This window comes from Cetorhinus maximus, chromosome 10, assembly GCF_964194155.1.
Source record: "Cetorhinus maximus chromosome 10, sCetMax3.hap1.1, whole genome shotgun sequence".
In the NCBI taxonomy this organism is placed as follows: Eukaryota; Metazoa; Chordata; class Chondrichthyes; order Lamniformes; family Cetorhinidae; genus Cetorhinus; species Cetorhinus maximus.
In genome coordinates, this window is record NC_135888.1 from 118,110,374 (window position 1) to 118,134,208 (window position 23,835).

The 23,835-nt window shown below is 41.7% G+C and overlaps 1 protein-coding gene across 1 annotated transcript in view; it reads left to right on the top strand.

Moving 5' to 3' along the window:
- The first annotated feature begins 5,517 nt into the window (after positions 1-5,517).
- LOC144685972 (rho GTPase-activating protein 7) overlaps positions 5,518-23,835 on the top strand; it is a 170,227-nt gene continuing 151,909 nt past the window's right edge. The window contains exon 1 of the mRNA XM_078551049.1: positions 5,518-5,940. Coding sequence (XP_078407175.1) covers positions 5,793-5,940 — 148 coding nt within the window. The 5' untranslated portion in view covers positions 5,518-5,792. The remainder of the gene's footprint in view (positions 5,941-23,835) is intronic.

Genomic DNA, 23,835 nt, shown 5'->3' on the forward strand with positions numbered 1-23,835 from the left:
ATCTGAATGGCTATAAATTGAGAGAGGGGGAATGTGCAACGAGACCTGGGTGTCCTTGTACACCAGTCGCTGAAGGTAAGCATGCAGGTGCAGCAGGCAGTCTTCTTATCGTGTCCACGGACAGTTTATACATGGCCCAGCCAGAACTGGACACATTTTTGCGCCTTGTTGTTGAATTCAGCAAGATCTGCAACAGTGCAGGGTTCCTCTCGCGATAGGCATTGCAGGAGATGTTGCATAGTCTGTGGCTCAGTTCCACATTCATAAGTTGTCAGCAAGCGATAAAGAAGGCAAATGGTATGTCGGATTCGAGTACAGGAACAGGGATGTCTTGCTGCAATTATACTGCAATTGGTGAGACCACACCTGGAATATTGTGTGCAGTTTTGGTCTCCTTATCTGAGGAAAGATGTACTTACTATAGAGGGAGTGCAGCGAAGGTTTACCCAACTGATTCCTGGGATGGCGGGACTGACATATGAGGAGAGATTGAGTCGATTAGGATTATATTAGCTGGAGTTCAGAAGAATGAGGGGGCATCTCATAGAAACCTATAAAATTCTAACAGGACTAGACAGGGTAGATGCAGGAAGGATGTTTCTGATAGTGAGGGAGTCCAGAACCAGGGGTCACAGTCTGAGGATACAGGGTAGACCATTTAAGACTGAGATGAGGAGAAATTTCTTCACACAGAGAGTGGTGAGCATGTGGAATTCGTTACCACAGAAAGTAGTTGAGGCCAAAACATTGTATGTTTTCAAGAAGGAGTTAGATATAACTCTTAGGGCGAAAGGGATCAAAGGATATGGGGAGAAAGTGGGAGCAAGCTATTGAGTTGGATGATCAGCCATAATCATAATGAATGGCAGAGCAGGCTCGAAGGGCCGAATGGCCTACTCCTGCTTCTAGTTTCTATGTTTCTATGTCGTGTGAGATCATTTGAAAAAGAACAAGGAGTTTTCCTGGCCAACTTTCCTCCCTTCATCAATGTCACAAAAAATATAAATGAAGAGGCTGAAACTCCACAGGACATTCATTGATTTTCCTGGATTGCGTGAATTTCCTGTCCCTGAACCTATAAATAGGGAATAAGCCCAGTGGAGATCTAACCTCTTCTGTAGGGCCTTTGCCAGTGGTAGGGGCAAGAGAATCAGCTGTATGTTGGGATTAAATTAATACAAGTGGAGATGATCTATTTTTTGTGATATTTGTCCTGTTATCTGAATTTCCCATACCCAGAGTATCATCTTGGTTCAGTTGATATCATTGTCTCTTGTTTTATTCATTTCCAGGCTATGGCAACATAGGCAAGATTCACAGATGACCTAAGAAGTTGGTGGTTCATTTTTTCTTAGAAGAACTGTAGTAGACTAGACCCATATACCCTGGAGTTTAGAAGAATGAGAGATGATCTAATTGAAACCTATAAAATTTTTCATGGGCTTGACAAGGTAGATACTGAAAAAATATCTCCCCTGTCTTAGGAATCTAAACCATAGGGTCACAGTATCAGAATAAGGAGTCAACCATTTCGGACTGAGATGAGAAGTTTTCACCCAAAGGTTTGTGAATGTTTGGAATTCTCTACTTCATAGAATTGTAGGTACTCAGTTGTTGAGTATATTAAAGACAAAGGCCGGTAGATTATTGGCTACTAAGGGAAGTAATAGATATAAGGGATAATGCGGGAAGGTGTTAAGGTAAAAAATCACCCACAATCTTGTTGAACGGCAAAGCAGGTTCGAAAGACCAAGTGGCTTACTCAAGCTCCTGATTCTTATGTTCTTATCTCATTGCAGATATGGTGCTCTCACACAGGTAAGAAATTCCAAAATATAAACCCAGAAAAGATAAAGGAACAGCATCAATATATATCCAAATCAGGACAGTAACCTAGAGGGAAGCTTTGAAGTGATGGTGTTCCCACAACATTGCTACTTTTGTCCTTCTTAGTGGTAGAGATTTCAAGGGACTGCAGCGGTTCAAGAAGCAGCTCACCACTACCTTCTCAAGGGCAATTAGGGATGGGCAATAAATGCTGACCTAGCCAGCGAAGCCCACATCCCGTGTTCTGCCTGCATAACCATGGCGATTTGCTGGAATGCATCCAGTAGATTGGACAAACTGCAGTCAGCGTGCTGGTGGTGGAGGGAGTTAAGTCCAATGGCGGGGGCATCGACCAAGCAATCAGCTCTATCCTGCGTTACTTGTCTCAGTGAGTAATTTATGCTTTTTTATTTAACTTATTTCTCAATTTCCTATTTTTTTCTTTCTCATCTTTTAGATATGACCATAGAACCATAGAAAAGTTATGGCACAGAAAGAGGGCATTCAGCCCATCATGCCTGCGCTGGTCGAAAAAACTAGCCGCCCATTCTATTCCCACCTTCCAGCGTCCGGTCCGTAGCCTTGCAGGTTACAGTATTTCAGGTGCAGATCCAGGTACCTTTTAAATGAGTCGTGGGTTTCTGCCTCCACCACCAATCCAGGCAGCGAATTCCAAACACCCACCGCCCCCTGGGTGAAAACATTTTTCCTAAGATCTCCTTTAATCCTCCTACCAATCACCTTAAATCTGTGCCCCCTGGTAATTGACCTCGCCACGAGAGGAAACAAGTCTTCCTGTCTACTCTCTCTAGGCCCCTCATAATTTTGTACACCTCAATCAAGTCACCACTCAGCCTCCTTTTGTCTAAGGAAACCATACCCAGCCTGCTCAATCTTTCCCCATAGCTGCAATTTTCAAGCCCTGGCAGCATTCTTGTAAATCTCCTCTGGACCGTCTCCAGAGCAACTATGTCCTTCCTGTAATGTGGTGACCAGAACTGTATGCAAAATTCCAGCTGTGGTCTAACCAGCATTTTATACAGTTCTAGCATCACATCCATACTTTTGTATTCTATACCTTGTCCAATAAAGGAAAGTATTCCATATGCTTTCTTTACCACCTTATCTACTTGTCCTGCCACCTTCAAGGGACTTCAAGGACATGCACTCCAAGATCTCTCACTTCCTCTGACTCCTCTCAATATCTTCCTGTTTATTGCGTATTCCTTTGCTTTGTTTGTCCTATTGTGTATTCCCTTGCTTTGTTTGCCCAGTGAGCTACAGCTATTCCCTAAGTGAAAGGACAATCTTCTCCCAGTCCTGTAAAATAGTTCCACCTGTAACTGGACATCAAGAAGTGTGCAACAATAGTTTGAGTGACTTTCCTTATTATATTCCACTCTTTTCCTTCCTTTGAACTTTATGCAGGACAATCTGAACTTCAATTAATGCCCTCTTCACAACGGCAAGTCAAGATGGGTAACTTCGTTGATTGGAATCCTACCTGTCAGCTAGCACCATGCAACACTTTGATCCTCAAATGAAGTTGGCTGCTCTTCCATTCATCTCTTCTTATCCTAGCTGTGCTACATGATGCTGGCTAGAATGAAAGAACAAGAAGCAGTTGGCAATTGGCAGCTCGCACTTTATACAATTCTCTGAAGCACTTATTTGCCCAAGGTATCATCACTCTGCATGGCTCAAATTGTATGGGATACTTTCTCCAGGGAACCGAGACAACTAGTTTGCTTTCTCGCCTCCTCATCCAGCAAGTTTCTGTTGATGTGAGGGTTTGAATTTGTGCATCCTCTTACAAAATCTCATGAACTTATGATTTACTGCTTTTGAACCTCAGGTAGCAACATGTGGGACCTGGTGCGCACAGGCTTTGAAAATCATGGTCACGGAGGTCATCTCAGGATCCCAACACCACCAGGACAGATTGGAATTTTGAAAGGGCAGGTGGGGGAAGGATTGGGGAATGCGCTGTCACCAATTAACAGCTCCTTAAGCCCTTTAATATGCTTGGTAAGGGGCCTGCCCGTTCACAAATGCAAATTATTTTTTTCCCAGTGAGCCTGAACAGTCTTGTGTATGTCAGTGCATAGCTGCTGTGTTTGGTGTGGGCCCCAAATAAATTTCTGTGGAGTTTCCTTTGCAATCAACCTGTGGGGCCAACTAGCGCTGGCATGAGCGCTGGTCCTTACCTTGTTGTGCAATGCTGCTTTGTTCCACCTAAATAGCCTTCCCAGGAAATGTCTGTTCTGATTGCTAAGCAATGGCAGCTTCCAACATGGCTGACACCTGCCTTTGCCACTCGCACTCTGCAGGCAGCTCCCACCAGACGGAGGCACTCAGCACCTCTAATTGGGCACCGAGCTTGCTTCCTTGCCAATTAGGCCATTTGTGGACGTCACAGGAGCGATGCAGCTCGAGCATGGCATCAGGATCTGGAATTCATCCAAGTGTCAGGTTCCTGACTCCAAATTAATCAGACCCATGATGTGTGTATATTGACAGGATAGTCCTACTTTTCCATTGGCATTTCAATGCATTGACCAGGAATCTGTTTAACTTGTCACTCTTTTCAGAGCACCGTGCAAGTATGAAGCAGATTAGTCACACTGTTTTGGTCATGAGGAGGATATCCAGTTCTTTTCTGTTTGTACAATGGTTTCCCTTTAATGCCAGCTTTATGCTGTGGCTCAGGTGGCTATAGCCTTCCTTCCAATGTATTCTAGTCTTACCCAGACCAGGATGGGGGGTTATCTGGGGGAACCCATTCTTGTACTGTTGCCAGCTTTGTAGAACCCATATAGGTCATACTCCTTATTTAGAAGGCATAAGGCTAAATAAGCCAGGAGATCAAGGCCCAACCAGGGGCCTGAGCACAAAATTTGGTTTGAGAGCCCAATACAGTATAGGAGTGCTGCACTGACAGAGATGCCATTATTTGGATATGTTAAACCAAGGCACCCCCTGCCCTCTCAGGTGGAAGTAAAAGAACCCAAGAGGCTATCCTGAAGATGAGTATCATACCTTGACCAAAAATTACCTGTCAATTAACACCACTAAAACAAGTTATGTGGTCATTATTTCATTGATGCTCGTGGGAGCTTTCTGTGCACAATTTGGCTGGTGCATTTCCTACATTGCAACATTGACTACATTTCAAAAACATTTAATTGGCTGTTAAGTGTTTTAGGACATCCTGAGGCTGAGAAAGGTGTTGTAAAAATGCATGCCTTTCTTTCTGTTATCGATATGTGGTTTATACACCAGACTTTGCAATGTTTCCAAAAAATAAAATGGGCTAAAACATTTGAAGTATCAACTAAGGTCTTTTAAAAAATTGAGACCGTAAAGCAACATGGTGTTTGATTATGAAAGCTCTAAAATGTGTTTCTTCCCCTCCAGTGTAGCTTATCAAAATATTGTTACTTCTACTCCAGAAATTATGGTAACTATGAACTCATCTTCATATTTAAAAAAAATATTGAAATGGGTTAGCTGTGTAAAAAGCAGAACTCCTGTCCTATGTCAATGTGATGCCTTATGAAAAACTTTTTAAAACCGTTTTAAGACTTATTAAAGCCGTGCTTGTCTAAATGTTTGTCTTCTGTAACTTTTGAAATGCAAGTGTATAGTAAGTGGCAGCTGTGTTGTAAGACTGTGTTTAGTTGTGAGAGGAGAGGAGGGGGCACCCCAATGGATTGCTGTTTCCTTTCCAGTCTGGCCTGACCCCAAGGCACTGGAGGGGAGGTTTCTGGAGAAAGGGTGTCAGCAGATTACTAACAACTTCTTTCCACATCAGGAAATGGTTTGACCCAGGCTGTTTGTTCCAAACTGGCTCCTTTTTTTGTAGGCTGCAGATTTTCTATCTGGTGGTGTCTTGAGTGGAGTTTCTCTCTCTCTCTCTCTCTCTGTATCATCCAGATCTTTAATGGAACAGAAACACTTTCTGTATGTGGGGAATTCAGCAGAGTGACAAGCAGGGAATGGCTCTTCACTCCAAATCTCCGTTAAGACGCTCCTTCAGTGAACACATTAAGGATTCTACCAACAAAGCATGGGATATAATCTGGAAAAATACAAGGGAGAAAAGACTTTCAGGTCAGTGCATCTTCTCATTCTATTCCTAGTCATCTATGTCTCTGTAGGCACACTGTTCACTATCTAACTGTAATATTGATCATATGACTAAACTGTATTATATCCAAAACTCAGCTCACTTCCTAACACTGACTTCTTAATAACTAAGATAATAAAATTCAGAGAGCATTAGCTGAGGAATGACTATTTCCCTGCATTGCTATGCCATTGGCATCTTTCAATATGTTGTTATGAGAAAATAACTTACAAACAAATCTTCCATAAGGCTTCGTGTTATTAAATGCCAGGGATAGTCACTGGGATGGACATGAGTCAAACTTTGAAGGTTCATGATGCTCAGTCAACTTTCACGACATTCCTGTATCTTCATGTTCGAGCATGACGTCAGTTGATCCTGACGATCACAAGAAGGAGAGAAAGGAGGAGATAGAGTCTAAACTTGTTAGTTTGCTCACCTGCACATGAAAGCTTGCTCACCTCCACAAGTTGAATCTTAAATGTTCAAAATTTATGACTAATTCTGGACACCAGTTACATCTCCCCTCCCCCCACCCCCTTCATTTTTCCTTCCCTTCCTCCTCCCATAAACAGAAATGTTGCCATTATCCTTGACAGTTTCTTTTTTTTACCTTTTATGTTCCATATAAACTAGGCTTTCACTCGTTCCAGGGCTCTGCATTTCTGCCTCCCATACAAGTTAAGAGTCAGACCACAAGTTTTTAACCATTAATACTGTTATCTGGATGTGGACAGGATTAAAATCAGTATAGTATGTATTTCACAATATATATAATTCAATAAAAGCATCATCCAATCCCATGACATTTTATTATAGTAAGGGTAGTTCAGTGAGTTCAGAGCAGGAATGTCTCAAATTCAATTCATGATCTGTGCTGAGTTGGTTGATTTCAATCAGTTAGGAATTATAATTTGCCTCAGTGCCTCTGGATTAGCATGAGGATCGTCAGCAATGGTTTGCTATGCAGCAATATCTGATGGAAGCACGTGTGTGGGCATCAGATGAGGACAGGATTGGATTTGGCTCTGATAACCCTCGTGGACAAATAGATTGCTGACCCTTACTGTCAGAGTTCACGCACAAATAATGACCACTTGGGAAACGTGCCAGTTGGAAAACAGCGCCAATGAAACTTTATTGCAATAGTCAATGCCTTCAGAAGAGGAGAAAGGAGAAAATAGGTAATAGGAAAAGTAATAGACAGCTGGAGATGAAATAATGTTCCTCCTAATTAGCAGGTATAGCTGATTTATATATAAGAAAGACCTTGAGAACTTGCATTTAAGTAGCACCTTACTTAACATGTTCTCAGGAAACATCAACATACCTCACCAGTAAATGGATTACTTTTAAATTTTCACACAGAATTTACAGTACAGAAACAGACCATTCATCCCAACTGGTCTGTGTCGGTGTTTATGCTCCACTTGTGTCTCCTCCCCCCTTGTTTCATCTAATGTTTTTCTATGTAGGTAAACATGGCATTAATTTGCAAACAGAAAAAACCCCACTATTAGAAAATGAATGAAATCACTAGATAGTTTGTTTTTGGTGGTGTTGGTTGATGGAGGAATGTTGGCCATGATACATGTAAACCCTTACCCTTCTTCAAATACTGCCATAGCTCTTATATATCCAGCAGAGCAAGCAGATAGGCCTTGGTTGAATGTCTCACCCAAAAGGTGGCATCTCCGACATTGCAGCAGCCCCTTTGTAATGCACTGAAGTGTAAACTTAGATTATGAGCTCAAATCTGTAATGAGAATTTGGGAATGTATAATCGATATCTGAGAGTCAATTATGGGCTGCAGTTCAACCAAGACATTCACTCTGTTATAGAAAAAATAACAGTTACACAGAAGTGAGCACGCTGGAGTCTAATTGAGAGATTCAGATGGTTTCTATGTATAATGATGTGTATGTAGGAGTGAGTTACAGGCTGTAATCTAATTATGGTGTTCGAATAATATTATAAGCTATGGAAACAGTGCTGGAGGGATATACAATCATTCTCTGAATCTTTGAAATTAGACTGCTGCCTTCAATTCCTGGCAATGCTGCATATCTTTTCATATTTGCACAGATTTTCTCATTTTTGGGTTTGAAAATATGTTTATGTGATGCAGGACATTATGTAGAAAGACTAGCAATGTTATTTTTTCTGGGTCATTTTTTTAGAATTAACTGCAACAAAATTTTATGTCAGGCATACGTTTCATACAAATGTGATTATTAGCAAGTTTGGTGCAATTACACAGTACGTTGGAGCGATGCCATTGTTTAACTGTATTCAGACCGAGATGCATAAATTCCCTCAGTCATTTATCAATCTTCATCAAGCTGTTGTGGGAAAGTGCCACACGGAGGTCAGGAGTTTCTTCCTTCACAGAGAAATGGAGACAATCTACATTTATATAATGCCTTTGAAGTAGTAATACTTCTCATGTTGCTTAAGGAAGAAAAAGTTCCAATACTGGGCCTTTGCAGGTGGGTTAGGAGAGATGATCAAAGTCATGCATTTTGACAAGGCTTTTCAAGGTGGGACATGTAGTATAAGGATGTTCAGCATAGCAAGGGTTAATGTGAGACTGGAGAACAGTACTGTCCACATTTTTTTAAACTCATTCATGGGATGTGGGTGTCACTGGCTGGGCAAGCATTTATTGCCCATCCCAAATTGCTCTTGTTCTGAAGGCATTTAAGATTCAACATGTATCTGGAGTTACATGTAGGCCAGACCAGCAGGTTTCCTTCCCTAAAGGACATTAGCGAACCAGATGGGTTTTTACAACAATCGGCAATGGTTTCATGGTTATCATCAGACTTCTAATTCCAGATTTTTATTGAACTCAAATTCCACCATCTGCCATGGCAGGATTCAAACCCAGATCCCCAGAGCATTACCCTGGGTCTCTGGATTACTAGCCCAGTGACAATACCACTACTCCATTGCCTCATGGTAGTGGACAGAATACCGTAGCCATCTGGCAGAAGCCAGCATGGAGATGGTTCCTCATCAGGACTATCCCTTGCAGATATATATAGTTATGAGTTGTTAGTAAACAATTTTTAACCACACAAGCCTCCAGGCCTCTTAGTGAGGTACTGAACAACCTGTTGCAACATGGTGGCAGCTCCTGGAAAAACCCAGGACCTCAGAGAAGCTTGAGCAGAAAATCAAAAGCTGTAAAACTAAAGGAGCAGCATTCTGACCTGACTGAAAGCGCTTGAGGTGAAGACACAGCTGGGGATCACCTGAAAGAACAGGAAATAGAATGGCAGAAGAAAAACTCGACTGTGCAGCTAAGGACGCTACAAGGTTCCGTGGAATACCCACAGAGTGCAGAGTCAAAGGACCTAGCAGGGGTGAGTAAAAATTCAGTTCCAAGCCAGAACTAGTTTTAAAGGTTTTCAATGCTTTGAAAAGTCCAGCAGCCTGTTTCCAAAATTGCTGTGGCCAACCCAGGTTCAGATTCAGTGCCAAAGCATATGGCAGCTGAGCTCTTTTAAAAGAAAACAAAGAAGCAGAAGGTTTAAAAACCTCGGCCAAAGCTGGGAATTGATTATTATACACCCAAAAATCTTCTGGAATCATGGGGAAGGCCCCAAATCATTGATTTAATAAAACACTGCAGAAAATAAATCCCAAAGAGGCCAGGTCTGCCCATCAAAATCCAACTAGCGTAGGAAGAAACTTTGAAGAAACAGTTACTGCGGCACCATCTTGAAAAGAAAAAAATTAAAGTTGTTACAAAAACAGCCATGGATAGTAAACTGAAACTACCAGGTCAATATGGGTTGACAAAGGGCCAAACAAGATGCAAAACTTTTAAGTTACTGGAGTACCATAGGATTAAGTAGGAATCCAGAGGGAATGCAAGTTAATATAATATTGAGTATTGCCGAAAAAATGTACACTTTTTTGTCAAAGCTTTTTGTTTTGCACTCATCAAAGTAATTCAGAAAAAGATACCAATTTCAGAGGAAACAGCATATTTACACTGTATGACAAGACAGTGCTGATTGGTTGGCAAGTGGACCCTGATTGGTATAGGCTTTGCCACGGAGAATGCACTAGTGGATGGTGATTGACAGTTAACCTCTAAGAACTGTTTGAAATTTAAGCCAGGCAGCTTGACTCTGATTAGTCAAGACATTGCCCTGTGGAATGAACCAGCAAATGGCTGTCACTTATTTTGTTTAGCTGAAACAGACCCGATGTGTGTACGTATTCTTTCTGTCTGCAAAGAACAGGGCACTGTGTATTAATATATGTAGCTTCCAGTACATGCAAATGTGCCACACTGCAAGCCCCACTGACAATCTTAAATTAATTGCCAGCATAATTCTTAGCACCCTGAGGACTATTTAGCAAATGTTGTCCAATCACAGAATCACATCTAATGTTGGAAACTATGTTTTGAGTTTTGCAAGCACAGGCCAGTTGGGTGCAGTCCATACCTTGCCCGTTGCAAACAGCAAATGGGACATGCTGTTTGATATGATCTGCCAGTCTTTAGGGCATATGGCCTACATACCTAGCATCACAATGGCACTGACCTCTACCAATCAGAGCCCACTTGCCAACCAATCAACACTCTCTTTTCATACATTATAAATATGCTGTTTCCCCTGACATTGGTATTTTCTTGTGAATTGCCCTTGTGAATGAGTACAAGACAAAAAGCTTCGAGAAAAAGTCCCTTTTTTTGGCAATGCTCAAGTTCTGTACTACCAAATGACTAATTAATATATTCTTGAACTTATTTGCTGAAATGACTGACAATGTATAAAACAAGTATAGATAAATTCTCAACCATATTTGGTGAGGTATTAAAAACCTTTGACCAGAATTTTAAACTCCAAGTTTTGGAGTGTGCAGGTCTTAAAAGAAGGTATAGAGCAACCCCAAAAAATCACAAAAGGGCTAGGAGGCCCCAGGGCAAGGGAGGCAATACCCAAGGAAACCACAAGATAGCAGCAGACCATGTCAGTACAATGAAGTGCACAAGCTGAAGAGTTTAGTGCAGAGGAAAGAAGAGGCTGAGAAGCATGTGAAAGTATTAAAAATAGAGTTTTTTGAAAATACCGACATAGTACCTAAACTGCAACAGCAGGTGTTAGTATGAGGTGAGCAGACAGCTGTGAATGAAGGAAAGCTATCTGATGTAACCTAAAATAAACAAAACCTGCAAAAAGAAAATTAAGCTGTTCCACAGGAAAATGTTTGTATCAAAGCTGAATTGGAAAACTTGAAACACAAGATTCAAGCTGAGTATATACCTTTGAAAACGCATGGGGCAGAATTTCACCCAGGTCGGGCAGGCTCGGTCGGAGCAGGCGGGGGTGGTTAGGAAACCGACCACCACCATCGATCGAGGCTGGAAGGCGATGTCATGCTGACGGGCCAATTAAGGCTTGCCCAGCATGAAACATGAGCAGCAGTGCTCAGCGTTGCCTGTGTGGCAGGGGGGAGTGTAAGTGGGGCGAACGCGAACTTCACATATGCACGCGAGTGCGCACTTCATAACCTCCCTGAGGCACAGAGCTGCCTCAGGGAGACGAAGAGTTATATTAAAATATAATCAAGACATTAAAAATGTAATAAAATATGTCCCCTCATGTGACTCTGTCACATGAGCAGTGACATGTTATTAATTAAGTTTCAAAATTTTTATTTTATTTTTATTTGCTTTAGGAAGCCTCAACCCACCCATGGATGAGGTTTCCTAAGAAGTACAAAGGTTGTTTGGCCTTTGCACCTGCCTGCCAACCATAAGGTTGAATGGGCAGCGAAAAATTATATTTAATTGATAATTTAATGGCCTTAACAAGCCTCTTAATTGTCAGCAGGTGCACTGCCAACTCCGGCACTCGCCTGCCAAACAAAATGTCGCGCAACTGTGCGTTGATGTCAGGATGTTCGCCCGATGTCAACACACATCATTTTACACTCGAGCAGGCCGGGCGCGTGACCGCCCGCCAAGCTAAAAATTGTGCCCACGATAAACTAAAACCTTCAAATAATCTGAACCAAACCATTCAAAATCTGAACAAACAAATTTCTGAAGTATCGTAAGGTACAAAGAGACTTTGAAAGAAACAAAAACGTTGAATGTTGAGAAGAATGCAATAAGCAAAAATCTGAATCGTGTGCAGACTCTGTATGTATCTCAGGAAAAGCACAAGGAGGAGATAACAACTTTGAACTCCATTGTTGACAAATTGAAGAGGGAGTTGGATTAACTCAACCAGAAGTGCAGCCAGGCACAACAGCGGGCAGAAAATGTACAGCCTTGAAAGAGTCTTTGAGGAATCAATAAGTGCCCCTGGAAAAACATGAGGAGTTAAAAAGGATGTTGAATACAACTTCAGCAAAAGCTATATTGGAACTATCAGTAGTGACAAAGTAATATACTGAAGTGCCGTGTGAGTTGGCAAGGGGTCAACAAGAAAATAAACAGTTGAAAGAACAGCTGATCGTCCTCCAAGATCAAATGCAAAAGGAATACATAATCCTTTAGCAGCCTGAAGAAATGAAAACTGCCTTGAACAGCAGAATGGAAGAACTGATGAACCAGTTGGCAGAGAAGACTCAGCAATGTTCAATATTCCAGAAGAAAGCCAAGAGGTACAAGAAAGAGACTGAAGAGCTGAAGAACCAGCTGAATTGAAAAGAGATACATTGAAAGGAGAAGCCATAGAGTTTTCCAAGCTGTGAGCAGATGACAAAGCCACAAGCAGCTCGATTACAGAGCTAAAACAAATTAAGTCTCCACCAGAGACTGACCTGGCTAACAGTGAAAACAAACTGAAAGACGAGGATATAGCTCTTCTGCAAATGGAGAAACAAAAGCAGAAATAAGAACGGAAAATGTAAATCTGATGCTGGAGATCAAGGAATAGAAGGAAAAGCATAGGATGCATCAAACCTACTGAGAACATCGAGTTGCTGGAAAGTGACATGGCTGAAGTGAAAATAAAAAACCTAGAATGTCATGAAAAAGTTGAGCAGTTGCAAGAGAAAGTAGAATTTCTCACAAAGGAGCATGAAGAGTCTCAGAAACAATTAGCTGAAGTAAGGTTACAGAATGTGAGCTTGAAAAATAGCAAAGAGGTATTAGGCTCTGCTAAGCAAAAACTGTTCAGTGTAGCGAATCAATTTTCACGCATGAAAGATTAGTTTGCTAATGAAAAATTAGAACTTGATGAACTTCAAGTATCAGAAATATCTATTAAGTATCATGAAAAATGCCTGAAACAGGAAATGGGATTGTTGATGAATCAGAACAATTGTTTGCATGCCAGAGGATACAGTCTCAGAATAAGTGATAGGCCATTTAAGACTGAGATGAGGAGGAATCTCTTCACTCAGGGGGTGGTGAATCTTTGGAATTCTCTACCCCAGAGGGCTGTGGAGGCTCAGTCATTGAGCATGTTCAAAGCAGAGGTTAATAGATTTCTAGATGCCAATGACATCAAGGGATAGGGAGATTCTGCGGGAAGATGGCGCCCAGATAAAAGATCAGCCATGATCTAGTTAAATGGCCAAGCCGGCTTGAAGGGCTGAATGGTCTACTCCTGCTCCTATGTTCCTAATGCAGAACTAACAATGAAAACTGATGAACTTCTTGAACTTCAATCCAGTCTGAAGAAAATGAAAGTTGAGCTATGTAGTATGGAAGAGCAAACCCCGACTTTAAAAGCGGATAAGGAAAATTCTAAGAAACAGATTGAGGATCTAACGATTGAATTGAATGAGTCTAAGGAGCAATCAGTGACCATGGAAGAAAGAACTGAAAGTCGAGGTGAAGTTGTTACAGTTGTATAAGGATTCAGCAGATAACTCTGAAACACAGACAATTGAACTCAGCAGAGCAGTTGCTGAGCTGAATGAAAAAATTAGCATGCTTGAAAAAAGAACTGGAAAATAAGAGAGTAAAGAAATATTTGGGTGAAGTTGTGAAACAACTGGAAATGAAGGTTCCATTTTTGAAACATCAACTTCCAGGAAGTACATGTGGATCCCATAGAAAAAGAAAACCTGAGCCTACTCCATCAATGAACAGACTGAACATTCCCTTCGGAAGGAATGGGACAAATCTATGGAGTCCAAACAAAGCAGATGGATTGTTGATAAAGAGAAACACAACTCTAGAGAGTTCAGAAAGTGAATCAAATGGAGACAACCTACTGCCAGAAACACAGCATACTACGAATTCAACTCCATATCAACAAAGCTTGCCCAGGTCAACTGAGCCTACCACTGCTCCAAATGTGACTAGAATGAGATCTGGAAGAATTGTCAAGCCTCCAGATCATCTGAATTTGTGAAGTCAGAGACTTGAGTCGGGAGAAGGGGTAACATTATTGTAATGTAAATATGTTTGGGTAAAGACTTGGAGGGGAGGTGTTGTATAAGGCTGTTTGGCATAGCGTAGGTTAATGTGGGACTGGAGCACAATATCACTCACATTATGATGCAGAGAGTCGCATGATAGTGGACAGAGTATAACAGTAGTCTGGCAGAAGCCAGCATGGAGATAGTACCTAGTCAGGGCTATCCTTTAGAGCTGTATATACTTATGAGTTGTTAATAAACACTTAATGTTCAACCACACAAGCCTCCAGACTTCTTAGTGAGACATTGAACAAACCCTTACAACAGGGCAGGAGATAGAAAGGCAGAGAAATTTGAAGAGGGAGTTCCAAAGATGAAGGCAGAGACACCTGAAGGCTCTGCTGTTGAGAGTAGAGTACAAGTAGAGGGTGAAATACACAGGAAGTCCAGAGTCAGAGCACTGAAGGACACTTGATAATATTTAAGGCTCATATGTTCTGCAGGAGTGCAGTGGGGCGAGACTATGCATGTTATTTATAGATGAGTACAAGAATTTTAAACCCAGCCCAATGGGGAGAAGGGGCCAATGTAATTGAGAGGTTAGAGCAAACAAGAACTATGTGATCACCATTTTCTGTTGTTCATTAGCTCCTTTCCTGGATTACATAGGAATGACCATTTCCAGGACCTCCACTGTTTGACAGTCATATTGTCAGTCATGGACATTTTACCTGCTGCATACACTATATCTGCTGAGCACAAAACTCATCAATTTGTACGCTTACTAAATCTTTAACTGTGTGTGAAAAGAAATTCCCCCTTTCTATCTATCAAGCAGTTAAAGTCCTTTGTGAAATGCAAAAGTTTAAGCACCCTCTCTTTAAAAAAATATCTGGCCTCTGAATGGCAGCTTCTTGTGATTGCAAAAGATATCATAACAGAATGTATACACTAGTAATAAGTTTGTTTGGACTCAAGTATATATTTGTTGCTTTAAACCACAATCATGACTCAAGAGAGCCCATCTTAAGGTACCTTTGAGGATTAGTGAAAATGAATACATCTCTGTATTTTATAACATAAAGCACATAAATGTGAACCATTCGGCTCACCAGAGAATGGATTTGAGTAAAAGCAGCACATCTGTGATTAAAGTAACTGTGATGGGTGACTGTTTAAATTGGACCTGACTATTTCATACTGGTTAATACACAATGTACAGTGTGTTTTAAGGCTTTGACTCAACAGCGTGTCAATATGACATCATATGCTATATGGCATAAACTTGACTGGTCCATCAACCTCAACTCAAGCGGGGGATGTGTGGCAGTCCTCATTATTTACACCATTACTGCTCATCCTGGGTAACCACTTACATTGCACAGATGACGCTAACCATTTTCCATTTCCACTGAAGCCAATTACAAAGTCTCTATTTATAATGCATTAAGTGTGCTGGCTTTTTCAGGCAACTCAATACACTTTTTTGCACTGTTATCATATTTTATTTGCATTTACATCCCTCCATGGATCGCTCTGTGCCTGACTATTCTCTGGGTCTCAATGGGTTTTATTAAGTTAGATTTGGTGGTCATCGGGGTTATAAATGTCAACTGAAGAGGAAAAAATTGCTGGACAACAGAAAAAGGACAGGGGATTGGGTTAATTGCTCGAGCAGAGAACCCCCCAGCACGAACTCGCCAGGTCAAATGACCCTCTTCTGTGGTGTAACCATTCCATGATTCTATGATTCAACAGCCAGTAGATATAGGAGTGGATGTTGTTGATAAACACAAGGATCAGTTCTGGAAGGATTTGGTCAAAAATAGGGAAGCAAACCTTGTTTTTGGAGAGAATACCACTTTCTGTAAAGGAAGCTAGTCCCATGGCAAAACAGTTATTTCAATCCCAGCCTTGGACATTTCCTCGTCCCTCAGTCTCTCTGTCCATACAGTGTCCAATGCTTATGGTAGGCCAATCGCATTAACACCAACCTATGAGCGATGGGGCCTGTACTGCTTTGGAAACATTCCAGTGTTGGTGTCCTGTATAATATATGAAAGAGAGCTTTTTACATTGTCCTTTGTTCAGTTTAATGTTTTCTTCTTTATCTTACTGATGGGGATGACATAACACTTGGGTATGCTTTGGGTATCACATGATTCAGCCAGGGGTAGTAATGTACATGGTTACCTCGATATTGATGTCAGCATTTATTTTGTTGACTGACACAGAGAAAACACTGCATTGTTTCTACACATCTATACTATATTAACAGTATTAAGTGGACACATTCTCTCCAGTCCCTAGTCACATTTCTTGCCACAGTTTTGTGTCAACTTTGTCAATATAAATTCCTGTGCCCACATTTATAATTCAAACTTGTCACACTGTAATTATAGCTTTCTGCCAGAGGTGATGCTGTAGCATCTCTTTCTGCATCTCCCAGCTTCTCAGCCTACACTGCAAAAAAACACAAACTGTAATCCAACCAGCTTCATAGCCTCCAATTGCTATAAGCTTTGGTATTATAATTAATACTAAATTGTAGTATTCTATAAAATGAAGGACAGAATGTCTGATTAATAAAGGGGGTGAATTACTTATCTGCTTTATGGTCTAACTACCCTTGCCCTGTAACCCCACTTCACCTGAAGATGACATCAGATCTTGACTCCCAGGCCCAGATATTCACAGAGTCATAGAGCATCCATGCCTTATCCAAATTGGCACTGGAACCCTGGATCTGGAAGTCCCACCCCCATTTCTGACAGGTCCTATTTGCACCAGCAGGGGAAAGGGGGTGTGATGTGACTCGTACATGGTGGAAACCCTAACCCAGCAGAGCTATCTGAACTCAATATTGAAGTTTTCACTGGAGTGAGGCTCATTCCCAGCAGTGTATAACTGTGGTTTTTGAGAGTAGACTGCTCGTAAAAGATAGATAAGGTCTGTGGAACTATCAAGTTATTTAAATCCTCTGCCCTTTAAATTAAAAAAAAAGCCTGCTGTGGCTCTGAGTTATGATGCTTGCAGTTTCCATAGCTGTTTGTTGATATAACCCTGAGAGCTATCATTATAGTATTATTACTACTTGGCTGCTTCACAGCCAAACATTATCACAGTGTTGGGGGGTGGAGCTGGGCGGTGGTTGTAAATTCATAGTGTGATTTACAGCCTCAAGAGGTTATTAGGGATTAGCGGTCGTTGATGTGGGGTTATGAATAAGAATGTTTGTTTTTGTGAGGGATTAAGTACTTGAGGGAATTTAAATGTATTGCATGGGCTTTTATCAATTAGGTTTTTTTCAGATAGATAGTGAAATCTGTAATGGATACTTTATTTTATTTCACCTTGGCATTGCTCCTGAGGTCTTCCCATGGTGGATATTGAAAGGGTTGGCATGGAGGATGCAATGGGAAAGATTGGTGCATTGGGGGCATGGCTGGCATGAGTTGGCACTAAGTTGACATAGGGGTTATAAGGGACCATGGAGTGAGTGGGGGATCATGTGTTGGCATGAGTTGCCTCTAAGTTGGCTTAAGGACTATAAAGGGCCATGGGAATTAGTGGAGGGCATAGGTTGGCATGGAGGATATGAGGGGCCATTGGGGATGGGTACAGGAGTTGGCATGTATGGGGCATGGGGAGTGTGTGAGAGGGTGAGAGGATGTGAGGGATGAAGGCTAGAGGGTCTAATATTCAACAACACAACTGGGACAAAGTTTCAGAGCACTGAGGCTGGCCTTTTAACCAACCCGCCTCGACAGCCAGTTGCCCCTTTGGCCACCTCAGAACTGTTTCCGGGGGCAGCAGGCCCGACTCTAGCATGCACCCACTGCCTCCACCCACCCCACCCCTCACCCCAAAAATGAAGATCCCTTCATTCAGGGTACTTTTCCCTGAGGCGTACCAGAAGGTTACCCAGCTCCGCGCACCCACCTCAGGGGTGAAAACCCAGTGCCTGTTGCAATTTTGAATTGAGTAACATATTCAAAATTTGAATTGTTTCATAAAGAAATGTATAACATAAACTGCCAGCAAATTTCAGTATCATTTCTGTGTTTCTTTTATTTCCCACAATTTTCCAACAGCTGTTGTATTTGGAAATTGATAGCCAGAAAAAACAGTACAAAAATGTAGCTTGCTCATTTTTTTAGCCAGTGATCACAGCTAGCATTTCCAGCATTGATTTAAGAACATAAGAAATAGCATCATGGGTAGGCCATATGACTCCTTGAGCCTGTTCCACTATTCAGTAAGATCAATGCTGATATTTGATCTCAATTCCACTTTCCTGACTCCCATATCCTTTGATTCTCTTAGAGTCCAAAAATCTATCCAATTCAGCCTTAAATATACTCAACAACTGAACGTCCACAAACCTCTAGGGTGGGGAATTCCAAAGATTCACAACTCTCAGGGTGAAGAAGTTCTTCCTCTCTCAGTCTTAAATGATCAACCCCTTATCCTGAAACTGTGCCCTTGTGTTCTAAGCTCTCCAGCCTGGGAAAAAACCTTTCAGTAGCTATTTCACCTCTCTTCTATCTTTACTTAGTTCTTTTGAAGGGTCATTCGGACTCGAAACGTTAACTGTGCTCCTCTCCACAGATGCTGCATGACCTGCTGAGTTTTTCCAGGTATTTTTGTTTTTGTTTTGGATTTCCAGCATCCGCAGTTTTTTGCTTTTATCTTGCAGTAGCTACCCTGTCCTCAGAACCTTATGATTTGCAATGAGATCACTCTCATTCCGCTAAGCCCCTAAGACTCCAGAGTATAGGCCCAATCTGCTCATCATTGGACAACACTCGCATCCCATGAATCAACCTAGTGAACCTTCGCTGTATTGCCTTCAAGTTAAGTATATCCTTCCTCAGATAAGGAGGCTAAAACTGTGCACAATACTCGAGGTGTGCTCTCACCAAAGCCCTGTGCTCTTACACTCCAGCCCCCTTGCACTAAAGGCAACATGCTTTTGTCTTCCTAATTGCTTGCTGCACCTGTATTTTAACTTTTTGTCGTTCTTTTTGAGGATACCCAAATCCTTCTTAAAAGTTTCCCACCAATCAGAATATTTTATGCTTTACTAATCTTCCTACCAAAGTGAATAACCTCACATTTTCCCACATTATACTCCAATCTGAAATAAAAACAGAAAATGCCAGAAATACTCAACAGGTCAAACAGCATCCGAAGAGTGAGAAACAGAGTTAACGTTTCTGTTCAATGACCTGCATTCAGTCCGCAAGTATGAACCCCGAACTTCTAATCGCCTGTCGCTTTAATTCTCTGCCCTGCTCCCGCTCTGACCTCTCTGTTCACACTGGTCAAATGAAGCTCAATGGACACTCAAGAAACTCAGGGCATCAGACTCCTGGGCTCAATATGGAGCTCAACAATTCCAGGTCATAATCACTGCCCCCATTTTTTTAGGCAGCAACTGTTGGTAATGATTGTGCTATTCCCATTTACATCTCTAGATCCATGTTTTGTTTCTTTACTTGTCCCATTATCATTTATTTTGCACCATCATGCCTTTTGGCATTTAATCTGTCCTGCCTTCCACCCCATCGCATACCTTTCTTTTGTTCTTTCCACCTCTCCACCATTTCCCTGCCTCTGTACTTGCTTAAAGACTGTTGCATCTCTAACTTTTACCAGTTCTAATGAAAGGCCATCAACCTGAAACATTGTCCTAGATCCTCCAGTCAGCGGCAAGTAAACATTGGCCTAGATATTCCTATCCCGGCCGAAGCAGAAATGGGCACAGCCGCCTCTCCAGGGTAAGTCCAGCGAACACAGGAGAGTCAGGGGAAGGAGAGAACACACCCCCTTTTGGTGACAGTAGCTGCCGTATTCAGGTAAGCTTTTAAAAGGCCCAAGTCTTTTAATGAATGAATATGGGTTAGCGAATGAATGGGTGTGCAAATGGGTAAGTGGGTGAATGAGTGAATGGGTAGGTGGATGTGGTAGATGAGGTGGGTGAGGTGGGTAAGTGGGTGAGTGCATAACTGGGTAAGTGGGTAAGGTGAGTGGGCTGGGTAGTGGGTAAGTTACTAGGTGGGTGGGGTAGGTAGGTGATTGAGTTGGGAAGTAGTCGGATTGGGTTGATGGTGGCCAGGTCTGGTCGGGTGGGGGGGTTAGTCGGGTGGTAGCCAGGTGAGGGTTGGGGGTTTAGTTCAGTGGTCTGGGGTTAGCTGGGATTTCAGCGTGTTCTCGGGTGGTCGGGGAGGTAGTTGGGTCATGTGGTCAGGGTGCTGATCAAGGGCTAGGGTGCCTGGGAGAGTGATTGAGGGGGTCGGTTGTGGTGCTCAGTTGAGTTACTCTGGCTAACCACTGAGTTAGACCAGCTATTAAACTGTGTAACATTTCCTGGCTAAGTACGTAGGTAAGTCCTGTGTATCTGTCCTGAGCTCAGGGCCAGAGATATTCGCAGAGGATCCCGGACAGCAGGGAACCAGCCCTTCAAAAGTTTAAACTTCTCAGGCAATTTCCCGACTGTCTGCACAAATTAACATCTGTAGGGTCCTGATGTGCATTTCCCAACGCACGTCCCATCTCCAACAATCCGGAGAACAAAAGATTTGGGCCAATAATTCTGTTGCTGTCTCCACAGATGCTGCCAGACCGGCTGAGCATTTCCAGTATTCTTTCTTTATAAGGAAGAGTAATAGGTTGATATCTGGGGGTTGGGAAGGCTCTATTTCCACAAGGATTTTCCAACTGATCTGCCATGAATTTGATGGAAAAATCACAGAAACTCTGGAAAGATGGTGTAAAGATCATTTGAGTCAACTTTTCAGAATGTCCAAGGCTCTTCCACTGGAGTTAGGCCAAATAAGTAGGAGACCGAGAATGCATCGCCATTCCCTCACCTCGCCCAATGATTTCTTGAGAACTCGGTCAATTTTAACAAAAGACCTATGCCAATGTCTTTTATTTCTTCACACCCATCAATGGAACTATTGATCATGTCCAGTGTTTTCAGATGAAGTGGGAGTTGGGGGGTGTTTGGCAAGTTTCAACAGCTGAAAATTTAGTCCCCAACTTTACTGAGATGTGGATTGCAGATTGCTACTATGGAAAACATTCCTGTTCAGTTTTAAGCTGCAGTGTGTTGGCTCCCTTATTGCAGAAAAAGGTCAAATCCAAACATTTCCAGATGGTTGGGAATCTCCCTTGGTTAAACATAGCCAGGGCAGCACAGGGGGTGAGAAACAACATCCTCTGTTCTTTATTTGTTTTGGTATTTTTGGTCTTAGGTTTGATGGAAGAGTGATGACATATTCATTGCCCTAATGAAGTCATTTTTGACATTCACTTCTAAATATTAAAAAGAAATGAATCTTCTAAAAGCAGTGCAACTCATGTAGCTCAGTTGTGGAAATTCATATTAAGCTATATTGTAACAATCTTTGCTGGATGTAGCTTCATTGATAATTCAGAATAATAAACATGGGTAAGCAATGGATTAAAAAGACAAAGAGAATTCAGCTACGAAACAACATGCAAGTACTCGGTGGGCCAGTTTTAAGATTATTTTCAAATGCTGCAGAATTTTACTGGTTCTCTGAAGTTGCCAGGTTATTCTTTTCCCATCAGCCTTGCCTGATTGTTCAGCACACCCAGCATTCAAAAGGCGCTTCATTTACTGGGTGAGAGATCAGCCAGACAGGAGTGCATCATTGTTTTAAAGCCACAGGCAAACAATTCAGCATTTTTGCAATGGGAACAGACAGTTTGCATCAGAATCTGTCATTTGGCAAACAAATAAAAATGGTTTATGAAGGCTGTGCCCCTATAAATTGCCTTGCTTCACCTAGCAATTCTTGCTTACACTCCAAGCGCTGTTGCTGTTTTTCTTCTGTTCTTTGTTCCTTCAATATCATCAAGCCTCTCTGCTTCTCTAATGACTCAATTCGGTCCATAATAACTCTGAAAGATTTGTTATGTTTAGATTAACTGCCCACTCTGAACATCACCTTTTTTGTACATTTTTAGGACTGGTGCATTAATCTACACTGATATGAGCTGGTAAAAGTATGGTTTAGCAGTTTTCGCTCTCCTTCGAAAGAAGAGATCAGTCATTGGAGGGTTGCTGGGGAGCTGCTGTCACCTGATAATGGGAAAGTAGGTGCAGTGATGGCACGCACGATGCCTGGAGCAATGACATGAGGGAACCTTAGATGGAGCTTTCAGTAACAAATTGATAAATTGGAAAATAAACTGAAATTGCTGGAAATCTGAAATATAAACAGAAAATGCGGGGAATAGGCAACAAGTCAGTCAGCATCATAATGAGAAAAAACACATTATGATACTTTAAGTGAGTAACGCTTTGTCAGAACTGATCTGATGAATGGTTACAAGCTCAAAGCACCAGAATCTGTCGTTGCTCTTTGCAGACGCTGTCTGACTTGTTGCACATTTTCAACAGATTTATAAACTTTTCCTTAAAAGTAACCCGTTTTACACCATTACAAAACATTTACCATGTGTCAGATAAAACATCGATTGCCTTTTCTGCTAACATGGCAACTTTCAAAGATGCTTCTGAAGTTCAGAAACTCAGTTTATCATCACTGTACAATGTTACATTATCCTTTGGACAGAAACAGATGAGATTCTCAGGTGAGGGTCTTAAACAACGAGGTAAGTTTATTTTTAAAGCTGTCTGTCTTGGGACATTTACCTACATTAAAGGTGCTATATAAATGTTGTTTACGAGAAATTACATTTCAATTTATAAAATATAAAGAAGTATGAATAATGAAGGCTTGAAAGAGTCCAGTAATCAATCATTTCTATTGCACTTCAAATCATTGTTTATTTCATTGTTTATGATCATACTATATAATGCAAACATTGCATCTCAGAAATCAGGGCTTTTCATTACGAATCACTGCAGCAGGAGCAATGCTTTCTCATCCGCTCCCATATCATTACCTCTTGTGTTTCCATGGTACCTATCATTGACTGACTTCCATTTCTCATCTACATGCTGCTCCTTGGTGACATCATCCAAAAGGACAGCGGTAGTTTTCACATGTATGCTGACAACATTCAGCTCCCCTCACCACCATCTCTCTCAACTCCTCCACTGTTACTAAATTATTAGATGCTTGTTTAACATCCTGTACTGGATGAGCAAAAATTTCTTCCAATTAAATACTGGGAAGACTGAAGCCATTGTTTTTGGTCCTCGTTCTAAACTCCATTCCTTAGCTATCAACTCCACCCCTCTCCTTGGCAACAATCTGAGCCTAACCTAGACTGTTTGAAACTTTGGTGTCACATCTGACTCTGAGATGAGCTTCTGACCACATATCCACACCATTACTAAGACCGCCTATTTCCACCTCTGTAACATCACCCAACTTTGCACAGGCCCCAGCTCAACTGTTGCTGAAATCCTCATTCGTGCCTTTTTTACTTTGAGACTTGGCTATTCCAAGGCAATCCTAGCTGATGTCCCATATACTACTTTCTGTAAACCTGACATCATCCAAATCTCTGCTGCCTGTGTCCTTACTCA